The sequence below is a fragment of the Corvus cornix genome, chromosome 4, assembly GCF_000738735.6.
Source record: "Corvus cornix cornix isolate S_Up_H32 chromosome 4, ASM73873v5, whole genome shotgun sequence".
Lineage (NCBI taxonomy): Eukaryota > Metazoa > Chordata > Aves > Passeriformes > Corvidae > Corvus > Corvus cornix.
This window is the reverse complement of record NC_046334.1, coordinates 60,965,755-60,983,563: the sequence shown is the minus strand read 5'-3', so window position 1 is coordinate 60,983,563 and position 17,809 is coordinate 60,965,755. Positions and strand designations below refer to the sequence as shown.

General features: G+C 42.7%; 1 protein-coding gene across 2 annotated transcripts in view; it reads left to right on the top strand.

The window, feature by feature from the left end:
- The window catches only part of CRMP1 (collapsin response mediator protein 1), a 50,619-nt gene that overhangs the window by 25,459 nt on the left and 7,351 nt on the right, over positions 1-17,809 (top strand). For both annotated transcript variants that reach the window (XM_039550999.1, XM_039551000.1), the window contains exons 5-10: positions 3,767-3,828; positions 5,467-5,547; positions 8,757-8,825; positions 10,839-10,959; positions 12,037-12,193; positions 16,433-16,574. In XM_039550999.1, coding sequence (XP_039406933.1) covers positions 3,767-3,828; positions 5,467-5,547; positions 8,757-8,825; positions 10,839-10,959; positions 12,037-12,193; positions 16,433-16,574 — 632 coding nt within the window. The remainder of the gene's footprint in view (positions 1-3,766; positions 3,829-5,466; positions 5,548-8,756; positions 8,826-10,838; positions 10,960-12,036; positions 12,194-16,432; positions 16,575-17,809) is intronic.

The following is a 17,809-nucleotide window of genomic DNA, read 5'->3' as shown; positions in this document are numbered from 1 at the left end:
AGATGTGAAAGGTTCCCTTTTTGGAAAAAGGTACTCTCAAAGTAGAAAAAAAAAGCAAAATGCTATTTTTGAGTGAACAGTTGTTTGCTGAGATGCCATGGAGGTGCAGTCACCTGGGGGAGTTTATTCCATGTCACAGGATGCTAACAGTACACGTGCTGTATAACCAGATTTTAGGCAACAAAACACTTCCAGCAGCAAGACTGCACGTAATTACAGAAACTGCAGCTGGTCTTCCATAGGTCTCTAGTATAGGTGATTTTTACAAGGTGATGACATCTGTCAACACAGATTGTGCCAAATCTGTGCTGTTTCCCTGCTATCAGCATTAACATGAATCTGCTGCTGTGCATTAGCTGACTGTACTTTCAGACAAGTATACTGTGCCTTGTTTCAAAGGTCGAGTTTATTTTCCAGAGCTCCCTGACCACAGATGGCTCAGCACTCCCAAATTTGCCTGAGGGTTTACATTAAAAGCCTGATGCAGACAGGTTAATAGTTTTCTCCAACTATTGAAATGTGAGTTTTCTGTATAAATCTGAGTCATCAGGGGAAGCAGAAATCTGTTCACTGGTTCATGAACTGAGATGTGTGATGGAGCCTTGGTGGCCTCTTCAGTGGCGAGAGCATTAGGAGGTTGCCTTTGTTCTCATGTCTGTCTCAGGCGGGCAGTGTGAGTTACTCTCACATGTTAGGAGACACAAGGTAAGGGTGGGTATGAAAGCACAAGCACAATAGGAAATAATTCAGCATGGCAAGGGCTTTCAAATTAACGGGTAATATTTCCTGATAATTGGAAACATTTGAGCCAGCTGGTGCAAATAGACTTGATGTCAGTGGAGTGACCCTGGTTTTCATCAGCTGGGAATCTGGATTGAATTGGTTCTCGGCTGATTAGGGGTGAGTTAGCTGAGTGACAGGGCTCAGCTCATTGTGTTTCAGTGCTACATGTGCCTAATGCAATCAGCATGAGTAACAGGGGAGCTCACAGAGTGGCTGTTGAGGTGCCTTGTCATGAGGTATAATTGAACAATTAATCAGTTTTAAATCAATACAAAGCTAATTTAAGGAGACACAGGCTTTGGAAGGGCCCGGAGATTTTGTAGAGTCAAATATTAATTATAAACACTCAGGCTTGTAGCATTTCAGCTGTTATTTTGGTATTGGGCTTTTTCAGTATATGCAAAGGAGCAAGAGCCTGAAATTGGCTGACAGGGGCCTCACTGGTTCCTTTGACTTTGTCACTGTTCAAAAAAACCTGTAGTCCTGCCTAAAATTTGGAGAGGATTCTGTTGAGTGCCCGTGGTGTGAGAGCAAGTAGGACGTTAACAAGAATGTAGTGTGTAACAGATGTTAAGCATTAAGGTCAATAGGCCATGGACCAGGGCTTGTGAAAAGCTGCATAATTCCAATGAGTAGGTCAAGGAACCAGGCCAGGGCAAGGAGTCTAATCTTGGATACCTGTATATGTAAATTTGTGTTATTTATCTTGGTGTCTGGTACGGGTGCTCTCTTTGCAAGGCAGGATTGTTCCCACCATCTCTCCTGTTAGCTGTACAGGCAGCCCCTGAAATGCTCTTCTGCTGTGTGTATATCTGGTGGTAGCTGAGGGTGTGAATGTGTGTTTACATGGGAGAACTCTACTTCCGCACTGTGAGCAGGCTCAAGATCCTATGGCAGGATCCCTACTGGGATCCCTTCTAATCCCATTAATTTCAGGGAGAACATTAAAGAGAGTGAGAGTAAAACTCGGTCATTTTATCAAGGTCAGAAGAGGGCCTAAGAAGATACAAAGGCAATAAAAGAGAAAGGATGAAAATACATATTATTTGGGTCAGTGTATGTCTTCCAACCATAGTACTCAGAGAAAGCTGCCTTATCTCCTGCAGGACTGTGGTGGAATGAATTACCTTTGGCTAGACCCTAGTGGATAAGGGAGAGCGATCGGTAACCCAGCTCTTGGCTTACAGCGAAATGTGTATGAGAGGTCAGTCCTGTGCCATCACTGAGGCCAGCTGGCATGGCTCAGACCAGGCCTAACTCATCCTCATTGCTTGGTGTGTGCATGAGCAGCCCCGTAGAAAGGTGGCTTCTGGGTGCAGCTGACATCTGACCCCACATGGGATGGGTTCATGGAGAGAAAATTGAGCTTTCCCCTAAGGCAGGTAGGATGGATGTGCTGGGTGCTGCTGTGAGCAGTCTGAGGAAGACGGGGCTGAGGGTGGGAGGCTGCAAACACCGGCCTCAGGGAAGGCCTAGTCAAGCTTAGGTTGTAGAGTAAGAAGGGACTGAGTACTTTGAGACTGTAATGAGGAATAGATGGAGGGATTACAGCTAGTAAAGGCCATATGCATTTTCTGAGAACTTGATAAATAGGAAAAGAAGAAGAAAGGATGGGCTTACAGGCTGGATTTGCTTGGTGTGGAAGTCAGCTAGGAGGGGCCAGCTCCTGCTTTGTGTATCTCTCTGAGCTGCCTGGACTTAGCAGGAAGACATAATACCAGGGATCATTTCAGCGTTTTGTCCTGCATGTATCCTGGGGTATTTTAGTCCTGTAATTGTGAATAAATGAATTCTATGTGTGTGTGAGCAGTCATACCCTCTGCCTGAGGATGTATTTGCTCATTCTAGACTCCTGAAGGAGTTATATCTTCATCAGAGAGCCTTATTCATTTTGTGTAGACAACATGAATAACATGAACAGATCTCTTTCTTTTTCTTCTTGCCCCAGGAAACACAGTTTTTATCATAGCCATTTTGAAATGCAGCATATACAGCTTAAATAGTTTAAAATTTACTTTTCTTTTAAGCTAGAAAACTACAATATTGGTCCCTGGACCAAACTGGGGATCTTGTCAGTAGACTAAAGAGTAAGGCAAATAAATAAACTAATATGAATTAATATGTACATAGATGAACAGAAGACATTTGTAATTCTCATTCTGTAAGAATACAAAGCTGTGTAAATAACCAAATCTTTGAAATAAATAGCAATACTTGTAGGGATTTGAATACAGGGGATTCTTGACAACTGGCACTCTTATGGATAGCATTTCTAAAGGATTTCTGAAATTTGGAACTGTCATCTTCCTTGTTTTTTTATGGCTGCCAGCATAAATTCTTCCATCTTTGGAAGGCAGAAAGAGAGGTGTGGTGAGCTGCCTATAAAACTGGTTTCAGGCTTTGTTTCTACTCCTTCCCAGTTTCTACCATCAGCTAAGCTGGGCGCTTTGGAGTGTAAGGTCAAGAAAAAGGAAGTCTGTATGCACATTCAGATACACAGTTCCTACATCTTCTCAGCACTTTGGGGGAACCTAACTAGAAGTTTTATCTACCAAAAAGCACAGTTTATATCAAGCTGAAATGTTTTCCTGATTAGCTAAGGAAACCTAAAAAGAAAAACAGTGATTCACAGAACCTTACACAAGGTTTTTAAATGTCACAAACTTTACATGCTTGCTTTAGCCACCGTTGCTTGTCTGAGTTGGCTACAAGCAATCCTGTTTGCAGTGGTGGCTGGGTTACTCCAGGGATGAACACAGGCTACCCACAGCATCCCAACAAATTCCCCCAGAGAAGAGGGCATCCAAGCTTCTAGTCCTAGCTGCTGCAATGCAGCTGTGAAGCCATGCTTGATTTTTGGCAGTTGCTGGTGAAAAGTCTAGTCCAGACATACCCTATTACTTACTTTTCCTGAAGTTTTTGTTTAAATACAATTTAAGAATACACTTACATGGCAACACCTTTGAATTTTGTCTTGGAACAGGTGTGAACTCTTTTCAAGTCTACATGGCGTACAAAGATCTCTACCAAATGTCCGACAGCCAGGTATTGCTCTGAATGCTTTTCATTGCTGTGATCTGTCCTCTCTTTTCTCATCTCCCAACACTTGAGGAGTTGCTGAGGTTGAATCCCAGAGGAACATTCTCACTGGCCTGATTGGCAATGGGAGAAATGTGCTGTGGTGACCTGCTCTCTGGAGGGTCAGTGCTGAGCTGTGTAGAACACCTGCATGTGTTTCTTCAAGTGTATGAAATTCCCCTTCCGTAGAGATCTTCTGGTGTCTCCCAACGTTGCAGCCACTCAGCTCTGCTCAGGATTTCTCTTGTTTTATTTTGCAGTACCTTTTGAGAACTCTAGGTCAGAGAGGGAGAAAAAGATGAAGCACTCGAGGCAGTGGCAATTCTGAAATTTCAAGAGTTTCTTGGTTGCTATAAGCAGCTAAATGGAGTTGCTCCTTGGGGGAGGTGGCCTTTTCTCATTAGGGCTGGAGATAATAATGAGCTTGTTTGTCCAGAGCTCATTACAGATTCCAGACTCTTCAGCTTTCCAATTCATACCCATCAGGCCACTGTAAATGGACAATGGCACCTGTTAGTAATAATAATGTTTGCTTATTCAGTTGAGAAAATGTTTCTTTCTTACTTAGTCCCAGAGCTACAGCTCTTAGTCTCTTAAATAACTGTTGTTACACTTCCAATACATGTGGTTTTAATTGGAATTTTAAACATAATAATTTATAACTATTCTCTGAGAGGCAGTGCCTGTTAAATTCAACTCCCTGTTGGAATTGCCAAGAGGAATACATCAAAATGTGTAATGTGTGGCTGGACTAATGGCTGTTACCTTGTTTAAATGTCAAGACCTTGTTTAAGTGTCTTGCAGCCCTTTCAACTAGGCCCATTCAGGCCCATTCACAAGGGCCTGAAGTGCCCTAGTGCAAAAGTAGACACTGAAGAACCTATGTCTTCAATATTTAATCTGTGTTTGAAAACTGGGCTCCCATGTTACTGAAGTCTGGTTTAAAAAAGGAACACATAAGCTGAATACCTTTTGGAAAGGAAACTGTATTTCAGTAGATGTGTGCTCAGAAATTACCAGTAAAAGCAACAGGATCAACTACTGCCTTTCTTTGTGGATGGGTGTTGAATCTTAGAAAGCAATTAAAAAACCAAGGATGCTCTAGAGAAAATATTGCAACTTCTAACTGCAGAATTAAAGATGTTGGTGAAAGCTCAACAATGACTGATCTAAGAAGATGGTGCAAAATGTCTGCACTTCAGAAAAGAGATGTTCTAGCCATACTAAAAGTGTCTGTAGTATATGGCAATAATTCAATTTTACATTTGCTAAAACTACAGAAAAGAGGGTCACTAAATGTAGGCCTGTGTGGGAGGCATGGTGAGGTGGCCCTGCAGTGCAGGGGCTGGGGCAGACTCTGTCCCAGGGAAATCCAGCCCTGCCTGGGGCTGTCGACCCTGTCTTGGTGCAGCTGGGGTGTACAGGGGTGGGTAAGTCAACACCCATCAGTGAAGCTCAGGTTCTGTGTAGAAAAGAGACCATTTGCTATTCACCAATATAATTACCAGCATAGAAGGTACAAAACCGAGGTGAATAGGGAGGTCTGAGTGCTAAGTAATGTGTTTTCCTTATTCAGCAGTGTTTCTTTCTTTTATCTACCTGCAGCTTTATGAAGCCTTTACCTTTCTAAAGAGTCTTGGGGCTGTTATCCTGGTCCATGCTGAAAATGGAGACTTGATAGCTCAGGTGAGTGAACCATCATTTTTACTTCACTTTGTGAGATGATAGATACAAGAGGAGAAGTAAAATAGGCCAGTCAGAGAATGGATAGGAAGAAAGGAACACCCTAGAAAGAGCCTTAATTGAGCCTGATGCCCTGTACACTGCTGGTATAAAGCCTGGGATGAGAGAATGGAGGCCCTTTTCCATTAACTGGCAGAGCATCCTTGAGATAGGGCCATGATCCCAGGCAGCTCCTTGCCTTGGCAGTAGATGAGGACTAGATAAGGGGGGCAGAAGGCGGCAAGATTTCTTCTGAATCCAGCAGATGCAAGCAAAGTGGAACAATGTAAAGCCTTGTTCACAGATTTTGGGTACAAAAAGTGGATCTGAAAGCTTTATATGAACATCTTTTGCTGCAGTTATCAGCATAAGCAGCACAGTGTGTTTGGAACGGGTATTAAAGCTCATAGACCTATTTATTTTTGAGAATATTCTTGTAAATCTCTGAAGTTTGAGAATAAGAACTACTCTGATCTTGTAGACATTTCAAAAATATGTGTTTAAGTGTAATCCATGCTCTTAGAAGAGGCATGTCAGAAACAGGAAGCTGGGCTCAAGGTCAGAATGTTCCATTAAAGCGTCCTGGATCTCCAGGGCAGTCCTTGCAGGTCAGGTGCCCTGGGAGCCGCTGTCCTCCCTCTGGACTGTGCCATGCTCTGATCGGTGCCACAGCACGTGGAAACATGGAAAGAGGCAAGCCAAGGACAGCAGTTGATAGTAAACCTCCCTCTGGTCTTTCAGAGGCCAGGATTTCCCTATAAAACAGAAGGGGCAGGTTTGGGTGGGTGTTGTTATGATGCTACATTTGTGACAGATGAATCTTTGAAGACTGTTGCAGAGATGTCTCACTCCTCTGATCCCTTGTACGTGCATCGAGCCCCTCTTAGGTCGGTGAGGCTCTGAGTGAGCCATCTGATTTATCTGCTGAGCTGCTTATCTGCTGGCTTATCTGCTAAGGACTGGGCTGCAGAGCTGACAAGGAAATTACAGCAGCTAAAGCTGTCTTTGAGATCTGGACAAGGCAACCCACCTTGTCTCATGGCTAAGGGAGAACCTCAAGGGAATGTTTAAGTCATTTGGCAATGTGTAGGAACTCTTGTCTTGGGTGTATTTTGTTTTTCCCTCTGTGGGAAAGACACACCTCCATCTGCCCGGTTAGAATTTACTCTCTTTGAGATCTGCCTTTTGCTTTTAACTTTGAGTTCGGCCAAAATAACCACTGGGATCAAAAGTTACTAGTAAGGAGTCAGCAGGCACATACAGTGCAGTCATGTCCTTCCCCCACTGAAACTAGGTGACAACCCTCATTTGAATTCAAGAGAGGAAAAAAGCTGATTTCTTGTGAAGTTTAGCATGAATAAAAAGTATTAAATACATAATTTATAGTTTTAATACAACATAAAATATCCAGTAGAATTAAAATGACTAATAATAAGCATGGTTAAGTCAATATTACTGTCGGAATGGCAAATAAAACAAATCAAATGGCACGTGTGGTGTTTTGATACATTGCCTATTAAAATCAAAGCACACTCATGGAATTGCATTTTTGATAGAAATCTATTTCATTTACATTTTTCTCTGATCAGCCTTAATATACAGCCATCGAATATGAACAAACAGGACAGAAACATTATTAGGAAAAGAGGAAGTGGTAAATAAATGTAAATTATGTTATACATCACCATATTTGTTCACCATTGCCATGTTTCATAAAATCTGTCTTTCTCTATGCTTTTATTTAGAAGAATTATTTGGATAGTGAAAAGAAAGCTGCCTGCACATAGGTTTTTTAGGACTGTTCTGTGTGAAAATACAAATTTGATCTTGTCAAACAAATATTCTAGTTTATTAGCACTATCAAGTCCTTTTACAGTGGCCTTTTATCATATGATCTGATTTTATTACTTCCTTCAAGATGCAAGTCTGTCCTACTTTGTGTATCTATTCTGTGTCAACTTGCTATTTTTTATATGGTTGTAACTTCATTTTATTTCTGTATTTTAATTATCTGACGTCTTTAACTGGCACTGTTCGGAGCTGGTGCATTAATGATCCAGAACAGCTGTTTTTAAGAATACCTGTGAAACCTTATGTTTTTCTAACCAAAATGTTCTTACACAGTCAGATTAATATGTTCCTGTTACTGCCTGTTCAGCCTTGATTGATTGCAGTGAAGGCTAAAGTATATATGAATTTTACCTTGTTCAGTTTTACTGGAGTATGTTGGTAATGTGTGAGCTTTTCACCCTCAGGGAGCTGGGATCAGATATTTATTAGTTGACACATTCAAATATGTTCAGTAACTTTATCCTGGTCTCTAGGGGACATTTGTCTGTGTCACAGAGCCATTACATCGTTGAGCTGGGCTCATTAGAGCCCTGTGGGCAGGGCAGGCCAGGGCCAGAGGTACAGCAGCAGCTCTGGTTCCACTTCTGCTCTGCTGTCAGGCCTGGACCCACCTCAGATGAAAAGGGGTTGACCACCAGTTTCTGCAAAAAGGGAAATTTACTCCAACACCACTGTTCAGATTTAAATTAAGTGAAGCTTTCTGTCTATTTAAAAATAAATTATCTCACTGCTATGAATTTGGATAGCACAGAATTTTTTTTCTGACAAACCCCTATTGGTCCTGAGATGGGCTTTTTGATGGGGAAACGGTGCCCTTGCAACTGGAGGGCACTGTTTTGCTTTATAAAATCATAATTTTAGTGATTCACTGTGTAGGAATAAAGTCTTAAGAAAACTCAAAGTGTCAGCAATGGTGAAAGTTTGAGAAAGTGCTTTGTGGATTGCAACCAGGGAGGAACTTGAGCAAGTAAATAAGGAATGGCAGGCTGGAAGTACCCATAATTACTATTTAGTGTATTGGTTGAAGCCCATTCCTTGGGCTGGTGTTGTGGTGTCAAGTAGGACTGTCTGGAGGGCAGAGGAAATTTCTGATGGTGCAGCTCAATGTTTTGGGGCACAAATATGCTCAGTCACATGGCAGAGACCAGTGCTGGCTGTGCTGGTGTGGCGTGGGTCCAGTTTAGAGCCAGTGTTTTCAGTGTTCCGTGGCTTTTGCAGTTGCGTTTACAGTGACACTAAAAGGGGCAGTCAGACCTTATGGCTGTTGATCTCCCCGAGGACACCGCGTGGAGGTGGGTCAGCATTTATCCCTTATGTTGCAGGAACAAAAGCGTATTCTGGAGATGGGAATCACTGGACCTGAGGGACATGCCCTGAGCAGACCAGAAGAGGTAAGAGACTTCGCTCATTTTGTCATTTGTGGAAGTATTTTGTCAAACACGTGGTGTCGGTGCTTGGCTTCTCTATGTGCAGACAATGGATGGGTGCATCAGGGAAGGCAGCAGTCTGCTTCTTCCACTGCCTCTTCCAGTACTACTCAAAGTCTGAAAAGTCCATGTCCTTTCAGCTTGTTTGTTTGCCTGAAAAGCCCTTTGGATGCTGCAGCAGGTATACATTCCCTTAGTCCAGGGATAAACATGTCCTTGTACATTCAGGAGTCTCAGCTCCTGCTGCCCTGCGCACAGGTGTCCATGTAGTTTTTAAGTGTGACCTTTTTGTTTTGATTTGAGGTGACAAAAAAATGGGCTTATCAGGCTAAAAATCAGCAGTGGAGCTTGAGGGTTAGGTCTCAGAGTAACTGCATTTATTAAAATGCTTTGGGTGAAAACCTCCTATGAGATGCATGTGCACATCTATACTGTGCATATGCATACACCCACGTATAGATCTGCTTTCATGCTGGCAGATACATTGGTGTCAGAAATGCAGGCTGTAGAGATGCAAATACATGAGAATGGAAAGATGCTGTGAGGCAGCTCATTTTATGCAACTCCCTTATAATAAAATCTGGGCCCTGGTTTGGATCATCTCAGGCATCTGGGAAGGGTTTATTTAATGACAAGGAAAATGTGGAGACGTGAGAATGTCCCTTAATGTACACAGCTCAGACCGTTAATGGGATGTGGAGGGTGGTAGTGGGAAGTGACTGCTTTCCTAGAAGACTAAAGAGACACGGTCCTGGGGGTTTGAGGCTGAACTTCAAGAGATTGTTGTGGTTTGCAGATCTTTATTTAACTTCTCCCCAAGGCAAAAGGAATCAGCTTAATTGGTCACATTCTTCTATTGAACTGTTTATGTACTTCTTCATTTTGCTGTTCAACTTCTACTAAAAATACTCTAAAAGGATTGAGTTGTTTCTTTTTAATGAGAATAAGGGCCTAAGGAAAATCTGCATTTGCAGTTTCCAGAAATGAATTTTTCTCAGCTCTAGTGCTGAGGTACAGAGGCTCTGCTCTTCTAAAGGTGCATTTGGGGTTTCTAGAGCAAATGTTTTGATACAAGTCCTAGGACAACCTGAAGCAGTCTGATGTAAGGAAAAATATTTTACAAAACTGTAAAAGATTAAGCCATGTGGTTTTGGAACGCCGAAGTTGCTCAACTTTTCTAGAAAAACTTGCACAGAAATTTCTCTACCACCGAGTCACTATTTTCAGTTACAACAGCGTTTTTGGTATTAAAATGCCAATACTGTGAGTCCATCTGGGAAGGATCTGGTATAAAACTGATGGCTGGGGAAAGGAGTCTCCAGAACTGCTGGGAAACACTGCTCCTCCATCTGAAGATGCTTGCTTTGTGTGCCTACGTCCCAGATGGCTCCCTTGGAGGAGATTGCCTCTATGCTTGCTGACAGTGGGGACTTACTGGGCGCTGCTTCAAAGGCTTCTATGGATTATGGGCTAAATTCAGTCCATAGTGCTGAAGCTGCTGTTTGAGAATTCTATACATTCACTGTCACCGTTATGTAAAGATTAGGGTAAGCTGCCGGAGAGAGTTCAGAGTTTGTCTCCGAGCAGGGGCAAAGTTTTCTTGCTTTGTTCTCCTTCCAACTGCAAGGGTAGGAGTCTGAAGAAGGAAGGTGGGAGGGAGGTAAGGAGGAGCTGCATAAGCTGCTTGGACATGACCTTTCCTGGGGTGCAGGGAGCCAGGGAGGTGTGTTTGTGCTGGGGCAGCTGTACCCTGCTAGTGAGTACAGCCTGGCTGTCGTTACTGCTAGTGCCAAGTGTTTGAGGTTGGGTTAGCTCCCTGTTTCCCAGCGCTTTGTCTCTCTCTCTCTCTCTATGGAAAAAGTAAAATCAAGCCCTGGAGAGTTGTTGTTGAACAGTTAGAAATATGGCTTAGTCCTCCAGTTCATTTTTTCTTCAGACCGCTTTCGCAGTTAAGTTTTCCCTCCTTGTTTTGCTCAGCTTGAAGCAGAAGCAGTTTTCCGTGCCATCACGATTGCCAGTCGAATAAACTGCCCAGTGTACATCACCAAGGTGATGAGCAAGAGTGCAGCTGATATCATTGCACTGGCCAGGAAGAGAGGTAAGTGACTTCCTTTGCTCCCCCAAACTCTTCTTTTTGTTGAATAGAAGCTCAGTGAAAAAACCTGTACATCTTGACCCAAATGACAGGCTATAGGGAGATGTTACCAAAGAATGGTAGCACCACCACAGACTAAATATTTATCGCTGGGAAGGATGAGGGGAAATCCTTTAATATTTTTAAGTTGAGGAGCTGTTCCCTCACACTGTCCTCTTGAAGACTGAATTGTAACTCTTCTCTATATTGTTTTCCCTTTTGCTCTTTTCCTTTAGTCTGCTTTATCTCTGTTCATGGGAGGGTGATACTTAATTCCTAATGGGATCTAGCACATCCTCCATACCAGTATTTCAGGTTGTTGCACTCTGAGATGTGGCTTGGGCAGTGACCCTGCTGTTAGAGATGCTTGGAGCTCTCTCCTGGCCTTGCTGCTGGAAGCTGATGCCCTCTGATGTACACTGCAGTTTGGCCCTGCTTGCTGGGGCTGTGGTGGGATCCAGGTTACAGAGCACCCAAAAGGGCCTTGTGAGCCTAAAGGCAGCTGCTTCCAAAGCTGCGTTTGCAAGTCAGGGCTGTTCTACTTGCTGGGACTACAAAGCTTGTGAGCAATATGGGAAAGCCAAAGAGCAAATTATTGTCTTGATATTTGTATTCTTGGAGGCTTGGAGTGTGCTGCTGGGGACCATATGCTGCTATCTGCTGGTGCTGTGCCCATCCTGGGAGTAGTAAAAAGGCATCTGTCTGCTGAAGTGATCCACCATCCAGTGCACTCTGAATTGGAGCAACAGAGAGAACATGGCTGTGATTAAAACAGTACAAATTAAAAGCAGGTCTGAACTGTCTCCGTCTGGATTAGAACGAAAGATTTGTAAATAGGCTGATCAAAAGCATGTAGAACTCAGAGAGACTCCTGATTAATTTTTTATCATACAGACAAAGCCAGGGCTGTTTAATTTTCTAGGAGCTGTGCTAGCCATGTAGCAATGCGTGAATTATACATGGCTGCATGCAGCAAGCAGTGTCATATGCTGAGGAGAGAGTGGGTTGTAATTAGTTCCTGTATATCCTTGCTTTCTCAAGGTCCCCTTGTTTTTGGAGAGCCGATCACTGCCAGCTTGGGGACAGATGGGACACATTACTGGAGCAAAAACTGGGCCAAGGCTGCAGCTTTTGTGACCTCACCACCTCTGAGCCCTGACCCTACCACTCCAGACCACTTAAATTCGCTCTTAGCATGGTAAGACTTCCTTTTTTTTTTTACAGGCTGATGGTGAGACAAGTGCAAAAGCCACATGGGATGAAGCATCTAGGGATCAGCCTGGTTTCCTTTAGACCAGTCTCATACATGAAACAGCAGAGAAGAGACATAGAAAACCAGGGATAGTTGTATCCTCATGCTTAGGATGTCAATCAAGTGAGCAGTCATGGACACTCCAGTTGCTGGTTGGCTTGACAGAGAGGCTGTTGAGGAATTAACTATTTTTCTTTCTGCTTTTCAAGTGATGCCTAGGTATACAACTAGATTGTCAGGACTTCAAACTGGCTTTCTTCCTAGTTCTCAATTTTCTTTAGCTGAATTGTTGATATATGATGGGATGGCATCCTCACTGTCCAGCATAAGCAGCAGCCTGGTGGATAGACCCCATCTTTGAGAACAGACTCAGTTTTAAGCCCCAGTCATATTTGACAAGCACAGCTCCTGAAATGAGGGGTGTTCCTGAATACAGAGATACCTAGAAACAAGAGCAATTTCTTGGGGCAATTTATGTCAAAGCTGGTGCAGGGCTCTCTACTGTGAGTTCTTCTGAAAATTGGCTTGTCCTAAACTAACTTGTGGTTGTAGCAGAGTTCCATCAGTTTATCTCCTGCATATTGAAAACTTCTGACTTGGTAGTTTGCCTTCCATCTGGGAGGGACCAAAATTGTACATGTTTACTTGTGTCCAGTTCTTGCAGCCTTGTTATTTTTAGCTTGCCTTGTGTCTTTATGGGCTCCAGGGTCCTCCAGCTGGAAGACGGCAAAGATAAGTGGTACATGCAGAGCAGGTATGTCAGGAGAAAGAGGTCAGAGTGGATCACAAAGGACACTGTCAGGGACTTTGGTGGAGACAGCTGGAGACTGAAGGCCATCACTTGACAGGCCAGGGATGTGAGCTGACTGCCTTCAGATTGGCAGGGAGACTTTAATCACTGGATAGGTGAAAGGAATGTGAACAGCAGAGGAAGAAGTGTCTTTCTCCTATAGAAAAGAAGATATCAGCAATGCCTTGCCAGAAACCCAGACTGTAAACCCATGTCTGAAAGTATTTCCTGCTTGTAGCCAACTTCAGCTTAAGCAAAAGACCATCTGCTCTGAAATGATACAAAAAATTCACAGCTGAAACCCCACCAGGATAGATTGCTAGGGCTGGAGTGAGGAACTCAACTTACCATTCAAATCCTTATTTACCTTCCTGTGGTGGCACCCACCTCATCTGCTGCCTCCCCTTTCTGGGGTTTCCAGTGCTCTAGACAGAGCAGTGGAATTTGAACCTTGAAAGTGACCATCTTTAGAGCAGCTGCCTGGGAGGTGGGTGGGCACACACATGTGACAGGAAGATGCCATCAGTCAGTGCCTCATCTCCCCTTGCGCACGGTGGGTCAGGCTGTGCAGCCCACCAGAGCCCACCCATGCTTTAACTCAACTGCTCTAAAGATGCTGCAGTTGAGCTCTGAGTTACGTGTGGCTCTGGTAAGAATACACAGCAGCTTGTTCTCTTCTGGCAGTCTGATGGCAAAAATGTTTTTCCATAAATGAGCTTTTTGTTCCAAACAAGGACCCAGAAAAAATTACTTTCTTGGTCTGATTCATCACTATCAGCACTGTAAAGGGTGAAGCTCACTGTGTGAGGGTAAGGCTGTTAGCCAGCACATGTAAATGTGTATCAAAATGTTTGACTCTTTACTCTGTTAGAGTGGCCATATATGCTTTCTAGAAGAGAGTCCCAAAATAATAGCATGTGGGTCAAAGCAGATTAGCTAAAATAGCAAGAACATTTTTAGAATTGAAATCCAAATAATGACTTTTTAAAACTAACATCTGAAAGACAAACTGAGGACTTTCAGAAGTTTTCATTATTCTCCAAGCATGCAAAAATGGCTTTTTTTTTTCCAAATGGCTTAAAGATCTTAAATGACAGCAGCTTAGCCTGCTTTCAGTTTTAATACTTTAAATCTATAGTGTGAAACTAAAAAAAGAACCGTATATTTTATCAGTCTGCCCTGCATTTGTGGGGAATTTTATGCGAGTTTGATGGTGAAGACAGTATTTCACATTTCTATTGCACAGCTGATTTGGATACCAATATTTTACATTCATTAAAAAATCCTTACAACATCCTTCCTCTGCAAGCACGCAGCACACTGCTTGTGCCCTTTTCCACAGAAAGTGTTGATTTTCCACTGGAAAGCTGAATGTGTAAAACCCTATCATGTCTCACGGGATTTGCAGATTGAATTTGCCTCATGAGATTTGGTCCTCATGTCATCTGTGGGCCATGAACCTGAGTTAGCTTTGGTCTTCCATGGTGTGCTGCTGCATTACTGCAGCTGTGATGTGCCATCTCTTGTGAATCAGAAATGTGAGATCTTGGTGCTACACAGAAGATGCAACTTGCCATGAAAGCCTTGTTTAAGGGGAAGAATAAGATGACAAGGTATTGATCTGGCATTTAGTTCATGATGATCCCTTCCTGTCTCTCATTTTTTAGTTGATGTGATGCTTATCCACCATTTGACAGTAGAGCGTGTCCAGACAGTAGGAGTGCCCATGGGGTTACCCAGGAGGTGATGGGCAGCTCTCAAGTGACACACTCCAGTTTCAGAAGTCTTCTGTTGATTTGACTGGGGAGTGCAGTTCATGTCAATAATGTCATTAATGTCAGAGGAGAGGGAATATGGAGTTAAGAAAGCAAGTCTTTCTTATCTTTCGGGTGCAGAAATTAGTAGTGTGGTGTTAGAAGCACAGCATAACCTCTGGGAAGTGGGCAGTGATACAGGGCCTGGCTGTGACAGTCAGGTTTTCATGGTTATATCAATCAGAGAGCAGAAAGAGAGAGGCCACAGGAAGCTTTGCTGATGAGAAGAGCATCAAAAAGGAAGAAATGGCATTGCTACCTTCTGACTTTATTGTTATATTAAAATAAATGAATGTTTAACTGATGAAATTGGCTTAATCCTTTGGAGTAACACCAGGCAGTCATTAATAATCAGGAGTAGCTAAAGCATAGCGGCCTTTTCTGTACTGAGTTCATGGGTTTGACTTCTGCTAAAAACTGGATGGATGGCTTGTGAGCATGGTGAAGAACCAGAAGAGAGGCCAAGAACTCTTCTCTGTCAGCAGTCATTAGGGGTGGCAGCCCAAAAAATGGCATTAGAATTATTCATGTATGACACTTTTTTCTTCTGTACTTGGCTATTTGTTAGCTTTCTGGATCTAGATTTGTGGACCAGAATCATTCAGTTGTTTCAGAGCTGGAATTTACATTATTGGTTAAAGGAAAGGATGACAGGCTCTTGGGGACATCACCCTTGTGGAGTGATGGAAGAGAAATTATAGTGAGTTCTAATGTGCTTGCCTCCTGTAAGCTTAATCAAGAGCTAAAAATATCACATTTCCTGTGGATATTGGAGAACCTTCTTTTTTGTCTTTCTATTTTTGCAAGATTCTGCATATTGATTATGTTCTTCCTCCTCATTCCTGGGAGCAGCTATGATCCAGTTCTGCTCTCTGCAAAAAAAAAAATTTCTCTAGGCTGAAAACCCCAACTTCTTAAATAAAAGCATTATTAAATGGTAGCTCTTTTTGCATTTTTCTCTGTGCCTTTTTCTGTGTAAAACCCTTAAGTCAGATAAATCCAAAGCATGTGTTTGACTTGCACTATGCCTTTGTTGTTTAATTAGAAAGCTACCGGATAAAAAAGTTTCTTTTTTTTCTTGGTTCTGTTTTGGAAGGTCAGATGAGAAGTATTTATGTAAGTTTTGTAAGAAAGATACATGTGCAGGAGAGAAATGAACACAGGGGAACATGTCTGAAGGTCATGACTTTGCGTTGTGAAATTTGCCATTATTTTTTAAAGTGGTTGTGAATTAATTTATCTTTAGAGTGGCAGATATTTCATACAAGCTTCTGATCATTTCCTTAATCCTGGAGTAATCCTTTGTCCTGGTTAGTGGGCTTTTGCCTGATCTCTGTTGATAAGCAGCCTGGAACCGGAGGGGGCTGTAATCCAGGAGTGCAGGGTGCTCCTGGGAGAAAGTGGAGATGTCCAGTGCCATTGTTACTCTCGGTGATCTGTAGCCAACGTGGAAAGGCTGTTGGCATGATTTACAGCCTGTGTCTCTGGTGTGTAGGCTTGAAAGGTCCATTCACAGCCTGTCTGAGACCAAGGTCACCTTGGTGATGTCTGGTCTAAACCTTCTGTGTGTTAACTCCACAGTGGGGACCTGCAGGTGACGGGAAGTGGACATTGCCCCTATAGCACTGCCCAGAAAGCCATTGGAAAGGACAACTTCACTATGATTCCTGAAGGGGTCAATGGAATTGAGGAAAGGATGACTGTTGTCTGGGACAAGGCTGTAGTAAGTAATTACGTACTTTTATAGACTAAAAGAAAATGGAGTGTTGGCTGAATAATGAAAGCCAAGAGACTCTTGGCCATTGCTTAAGTGACTTTCTGATATATTTCTGAGAATTCCCTGAGAGAATGCTACTGTGAGGTGAATTGCTTATTTCAAAAACCTCTTCCAGTTTTTTAAACTCAGGGCTGTGTTTCACTTCTGACACTGCAGCAGTATTGTGTTTTATTAGACCTGAGGCTTCCCAGACTCCACTGCTCTATTTTCCCATTTGTGTCAGAGCGGATGCTTCTGAGAGATGTGGTATCTGGAGCAATTTAATGGTTTTGAAGTGGACCTCATATAAACGTGATGAATGGATTGTTTGAATTTGGGAAGTGTCTCATCGTTTTTGAAAAATTACAAATGGATGGCAGCCGAGCCTGAGGCTAAATGATGAAATGCTTTGAAGGAGAGCGTTGCACGTAATTCATACTGGCATACTTTTCAGTGGAGTGCTGGTATAAGTCAGGAATTTTTTGATGGTTCCATGGATTCTAATGGATAATGATATTCTCCCTCTATTGTCTGTCTCCACATGCAAACCCTGCACACTCACACACTCACTGCATTGTGCTCCTATGCACATTGCAGACTGGGAAGTGGCAGTATTTACAGTGCTCTGATGAGCACTTCTCCCAGACTGTATTTCATAACACTTTATTCAGGGACAGCTATTGAGATGCCAAGCACAGAAGCAGCTTCAGATACCTGCCATGTAGGAGCAAAGCAGGAAACCAAGCAAAGCACAGCCAGCTGCTGATACTTTTCTTTTGTTACTCCCTCGGTGGAAGGAACCTGCAGGAAGGGCTGCAACGTCAGATTTACAGGTGGTAACTTTCAGTCCTGCACCACTGAGTAGCTTGTGCTTTGAAAACTTTATATTTTACCGGACAGGAAATAAGTGTGTATTTAATATTAAAAAGCTTGGCACTGTTGTTCTTTAGAACATTGTTCTTGCTCATTGCCAGGGAAGACCCCAAAATACTGAGAAATTAAAAAGCTGTTCTTACAGTTGCAATTACCATCACTGACTGTATACCAAGTTCTCTTGGTGATGACATTTCTCCAGGCAAGGACTTTATCATTGGTTATATTACTTAGATGTATAGGTCTGACAATAATAATAATAGAATGGACTTAATTTGCAAGAACTGTTCACAAAAGTGTTGGAATCTTGATCTTTTGTTTCATCTCAT